Below are 5,609 nucleotides of genomic sequence, written 5' to 3' on the forward strand. Positions count from 1 at the left end.
GGTTGATGTTGAGTCTGGTCCTGGATCTGTGGTTGAGGGTCACTTCTAGCCCATTGGGTGTTGCTAGGCAGCTTTACCTTGTATGTTCATTGATATGCAACATCAGATCATCATTACATTATGTATTCCAAGGGCAGGCTCTGAGCTTGATGGATGATTGGTGCAGTCTAGTCATCTTCAAGGTGCTGTGTCCAGCTTCGTATTTCTCCCCGTCCCTCAGGCTGGCCTCTGCACCTACTCCGCCCTCTCAGAGAGACACGTCGGCTGTTCGACAACGCCTGCGTGGATCGGTAGGACATTTGCGTGGCAACACAGGCATCCTCACAATCTGAGTCGATCACCGACGGATTTTTTCCCCCCAGTAACTCCTGAGTAAACGTGAACCGAAGGGTACAGACCCTGCGAGTGTGAACGTTTACACGTTCAACGCTGAAGAGGCAGACTGGATTCCTCAAGGACGTGTCTTTGTGCTACGATGCGAAGGGCCCCTCAGAAAGACACGCTCGCAGATATAAATTAGAGGAAGGAGTTGGAGAGAGCAGGAAATTGATTGAGGGTAAAGCTGTCCGGTTCTCTGGAACGAGCCCTGTGAAGGTTACTGAATGCTGAAGACGAGGAGCTCTATAATCCAGCTAAGGGGTCAACAAGGTTTGTTTATGAGCACAAATACAGCGCCTTTTAGAAACTCACAGCACTCCCAAACAATGAGCTGTATCGATCGATTAGACAAAGAGAGAGAGAATAGGCAGAAAGAGAGAAAGAAAGAGCGAGGGAGAGAGAGAAAGAACGAGAGGACGATGAAGGGAGCGAAGGAGAAGAGAGAGAGAGAGCGACAGACAGAGAAGAGGGAGGTGTAGAAGTTGGCGGAAGAGCTGTTTCCTTGGACGCCTTGTGTGCTGATACAGACCACCGCTCGTCAAATGGAAAGTTAAACAGAGTCTTTAATAATTTACGATAGTGGGGAAACTGCATTAAAGGAACAGGCCGTTTAGCAAGCTGTCCTGCAACGGTATTGCTAGATCCCTGATAAAGTATCAAAGTGACCACTGCACAGCAACAGGAAACACACAGCTGTCAACAGAGGTATTTTACAGCGGGTCATTTCCTGCCCAGAGAGGAAGTAGATGCTGGCCATCTTTCAGTGCCCTGGTCATTACTGTAGTGGAGGACGTCTTCCTCCAGACTGCCCCTGTGAGATAAGGAGTACAGTAAGAATGACCTGACCCTCAAACACCAGTACAGATGCCTTTGCATTATTCCACTCATGAGTAATGAGTTAGTACTGTGTTCCAAACCCCCGTCAGGCCTACAGTTATGTTCCATGACAATATATAAACTGAAAAGATATCATACATAAGCATTATCAATATCGAGTGTGTGTGTTGTAACTGGTTAGTAAGGTGCCTGTGTACAAAGCTTCCGTGGCCTGCAGTAATGTGTTCATTTAGCCGACGCTTCATTGAAAAGTCAACATTCGGCACCAGGCGGGATTTGAACCTGCAACCTCTTGGTCTGCGGTCAAACGCTCTACAAGCCCTCCGACGGAACTGTTTACGGCCTTGGATCTGCTTCCTGTCCAGAGTTTACCAGACGGTCTTTCCATCCATAGGAGGGAAGAGGCTTGGTGACCGGCCCAGCGAGGGCATGGCCGGCGCCGTCAGGGGGGATCTGGTTCAGCTTGAGATTCACTTACCGCACCCTGATGGGGTTACCAAAAATAAAAACTTCAACTCGCTATTTATACTGGCCTCTGACGTACATCCCAGCCACTCCAGTGTGTGGGGGAGAGGGAGAGAAAGAAAGAAAGAAAGAGAGAGAGAGGGAGGAGTAAACCTCTGTGCGTTTTGCCACTTTCTTAAGGAATGTATGTATGTGTTTGCGTGTGTGCGCGTGTGGTACTGTTCAATACCATTCTCAAACCGGATGTGCTAGAGGTTGAAGAGGTGTGTTAAGGGGGTTCTCCTACATACTGTACATTCTGTCTTTGTGTGTGTGTGTGTGTGGGGGGGGGGGGGGGGGGGGGTGGATGGCTGGTGAGGTACTGCCAAGATGTTTGGCAGGAGAGCAACTCTCTCAGTTTCTCTGGCTATAGGTGAATCTGGGGGAGTTCTGTTGCTGCACCTACGAATAGAATTCAGGGAACAGGGCGCTGCTCTGTTCTCCTGGAACAAATCAATATTTCACCAACTCAAGTTTTAGTTCCATGTACGAGTCAAAGAGAGGTAAGGAGTTCCACCTGACCGTTCCCACAAAGTCACATATTTTCTTCTGCTGGGATACAACCACGAGGGAATGAATGGATCCCTGTTTGGCCCAAAGTAAGAGGGGGAATCCACTGACGTCCTAAATCTTAAAGACTTGGGCGCCAGAGTCGTGACAAACTAACCTGACTGGACTCCAGATGCCTGAATGTCTGCAAAGGGAATGAAGAAGCCAGGTCACAGAGTTAGCTGATCACACACACTAACTCAACTGCTCTGAGTGGAGCTTCCTGTTTCACTTCCTGTCCTGTTGAAAACCTCCTGGTTGTTGCGGTTGATAAAGGAACAGGAAGACGAATAGGAAGAGGAATGAGAAATTCCCAACACACATCACCTCACCAGGAAGTGAAACTCTGAAAGGGGTGTCAGAAAACAATAACTTCCTCCTTATAAATCATGTCATCGTAAGTTTGGTTTTTACTTCAGGAAATAATGAATGCTCAACTTGTGGTAGTTTTATTAGGGTTGAAGGGTTTCTGGTCTGATGTGTGATTGGTTCAAATCAACCAATCAGAATGTTTCAGTACCAGTGTTCTGTAATGACATGTTGGGTGCAGTCAGAGACCCATCATTGGGAGGGGCAGTTACTGGACAAGTCAGGGCAGGTAGGGGGTCAGATTGCTGAGCGGTTAGAGTCGTGCTATTAATCAGAAGGTTGCCGGTTCGATTCCTGGCCTTGACGAATGATGTTGTGTCCTTGGGCAAGGCACTTCACCCTACTTGCCTCGGGGGGAATGTCCCTGTACTTACTGTAAGTCGCTCTGGATAAGAGCCTCTACTAAATGTAAATGTATGTAGAAAACACGAACACACCTGAAACACATCTTCTACTTAAACACTTCTGGGAAACAATAGAGCACAATGAATTCTTCTTTTGCAGAAAGAACCACTGTGAACAATAGGACGTCTCGAAAAACGATTTTTAATCAAAAGCAACAAAAAAAAAAAAGAAACAAAAAAAAAAAGAAAGTTGAATCATTAACAAGTTTATAAAACAGTGATTTAGTTACATAAATAAATTGATATCGGTGTATCAAATCTTAATTTCAACTTCATGAGCATGTTGACACGGTTGAGGAAGTACAATCGTTTACCTAATATAATAAATAAAAAGGAGCATATTTCCGTTTCTAAACAAAGGAGCTACTGACAGACACCTACTAGAGGTGAGGACATGAGACACAAGACAAATGTTTCTGCACAGAAAACCAGAGGAAAGAGCTTTTTAAAGCACAAAAGACATCCATTCAGCTAAAATTAAAGACACTAAAAGTTGTAACCAAAATTGGTTGGCTTTTTCATTTTAATGAACAAAGTTTGGTAGTTAGAACTCCCATTTGGTTATTTTAAAGCGTTAAGACAAGGCAAGAAAGAAAGGCTGTTCTTGTTTGAGGAATTCTAGAGAGAAACTAAAAAAGAAAATTAAAAAGGAGAGAAACAAACAAATAATAAAAAAAAGCATTAAAAAAAGAAAAGAAAACTGGAACAGTCAAGACCTACATAGCAACTTTCTGTCCGGCACAAAGTCAAGATGTCAGAAGAAGAGGCAAGTACATGTTGTTTGTTGTGCATAAAATGGAGCTTCTTTTTGTGACTTTATCACTGCGGAAGGAGACATGAGGCGTGGTCAGGCCAATTTTCACCCCAGCGTAACCCTACGCTGGTTATTAGTATAGAGAGGGAGACTGTCTGATCTACATTACTCGGCTTGCTAGGCACTAGGCCAAAGTTCTCATGCGTGTCCGTCTTGTTTTAATGCTAAGGCTTGCTGCTATTGCCCCCTGAAGTCATTTCCTCTTCTCTTCTTCTATGGTGCGCAGTACAAGTTTGTGTACACTGGAGAATACATATTTTGCTCAGCCATAAAAAATAAAATAAAAACGACACCTCCATTTCCTGTTTTGCAAATAGCCAGTTCCTGTCATGCAGTTCAGTGGATGTCTCTGCATAGCCACCCAGCAAATATGTCCTCCTGCTTGACCTGGCCCCTGATGCAACGCAAGACGCACATTTGAAGTCTTTCTGATATGTTTGTTTCAAAAACCAAGGTACTGCAGCTTCAAGTATTTTGCATTACATAGAATATTCTTTCATAAATTAGTTAACGTATACATTTTTTTTTTCAATATTCAGACATATACTATCATATATACAGAACAATAAAATGCTTTCATACTTTCTTTTTTCATTTTTGTTAGCTTTTCATTTTTTTGAGAAATCCCTGAGAATGTATGTTGACAGTTGTTAAGTTTCCACAAGCGAAGTTTGTGTGTTTGTGTTCAGAATAAGAGCTTTTCGTGTGAGTGTGTGTGTGTGTGTGCGTGAGTGTGAGTGTGTGTGAGTGTGAGTGTGAGTGTGTGTGTGAGGAGGAGGAACAACACTGCAAAGCCAAGGTAGTCAGTACGGAGGTGACGATCACGGTTTCTCTAGAGAACGCAGAAGAAGGTGAGAGAGAGGAACGATCCCGGGCTGTGATTGGACACACCCGGAGTACACCGACAGGCGGAGGCGAGGGAGGAGTAAAGCTGGATCGTTAAGAGGTACTTGTCACAGGATGGAATTGTTCCGTTTGGTTTTGAAGACGCTTCTATTCTCTCGTTTTGAGGCTGCGAGCGTTAGCAGAGTTAGGAGTGCTAGGTGGAGCTTTCATCACTGGACAACATATACTCAGTGTAAACCAATGCTTTTGTTTTTATCTGTAATACTTTCTCTCTCGCTCTCTCACACATTCATACATATAAAGGGGGAACACACAAACTTGCACAACAATTTTCATTTTTTTTTGTTTGTTTTGCGAACTAAATAGGTCTATACACATTAATACCGGTGTGGTGTTTATAATTTTACAGTCGTTTCCTTGTTTAGTTGCGTTTTTATTTTTTTCTTCCATTTTCGTTTTTTTGTCACTTTTTAAGTTAAAAAGGATTTAAAAAAAAGGCAGACTCAAGTAAAAAGGTGAAGCGATCCATCGATCGTTTTCTAGTTTCTCATTTCTTTTGTCTTTTTCCCCGCACCCCCCCCCCCCCCTCAACCAAACCTCTCCCTCACCAGCATCATCAGTTTCTTCTTGCCCTTGTAGATCTGTTTGAGGTTGTCTATAAACTGGGTGAACTGGATGTGCCCGTCATGCGCCATGAGGAACGTCTCCCGCGCCTTGCTGAGAAACTCGATGAACTCGCTGTAGTGCCGCGGGCTGATGTGCGTGAGCCGCGAGTGCGTGGTGTTGATGTACGCCCCGATGGTGGCGTCCAGCAGCTGCCGCAGCGGAGCCTTGTCCAGCGACATCAGCTTCCCGGAGTTCCGGCGGTTGTGCAGCGCCACCAGCCCCGGCGTGGTCAGCGTGCACCG

General features: G+C 44.8%; 1 protein-coding gene across 1 annotated transcript in view; it reads right to left on the minus strand.

Annotated features, from left to right (window-relative positions):
* Nucleotides 1–3,163: 3,163 nt before the first annotated feature.
* Nucleotides 3,164–5,609, minus strand: part of zswim6 (zinc finger, SWIM-type containing 6) — a 38,387-nt gene continuing 35,941 nt past the window's right edge. Inside the window, 1 exon segment of the mRNA XM_067258440.1 lies at nt 3,164–5,609. This exon segment is cut by the window's right edge and continues 542 nt beyond it. Within this exon segment, the coding sequence (XP_067114541.1) occupies nt 5,289–5,609 (321 nt within the window). The 3' untranslated portion in view covers nt 3,164–5,288.

The sequence above is a fragment of the Osmerus mordax genome, chromosome 20, assembly GCF_038355195.1.
Source record: "Osmerus mordax isolate fOsmMor3 chromosome 20, fOsmMor3.pri, whole genome shotgun sequence".
NCBI classification, from domain to species: Eukaryota; Metazoa; Chordata; class Actinopteri; order Osmeriformes; family Osmeridae; genus Osmerus; species Osmerus mordax.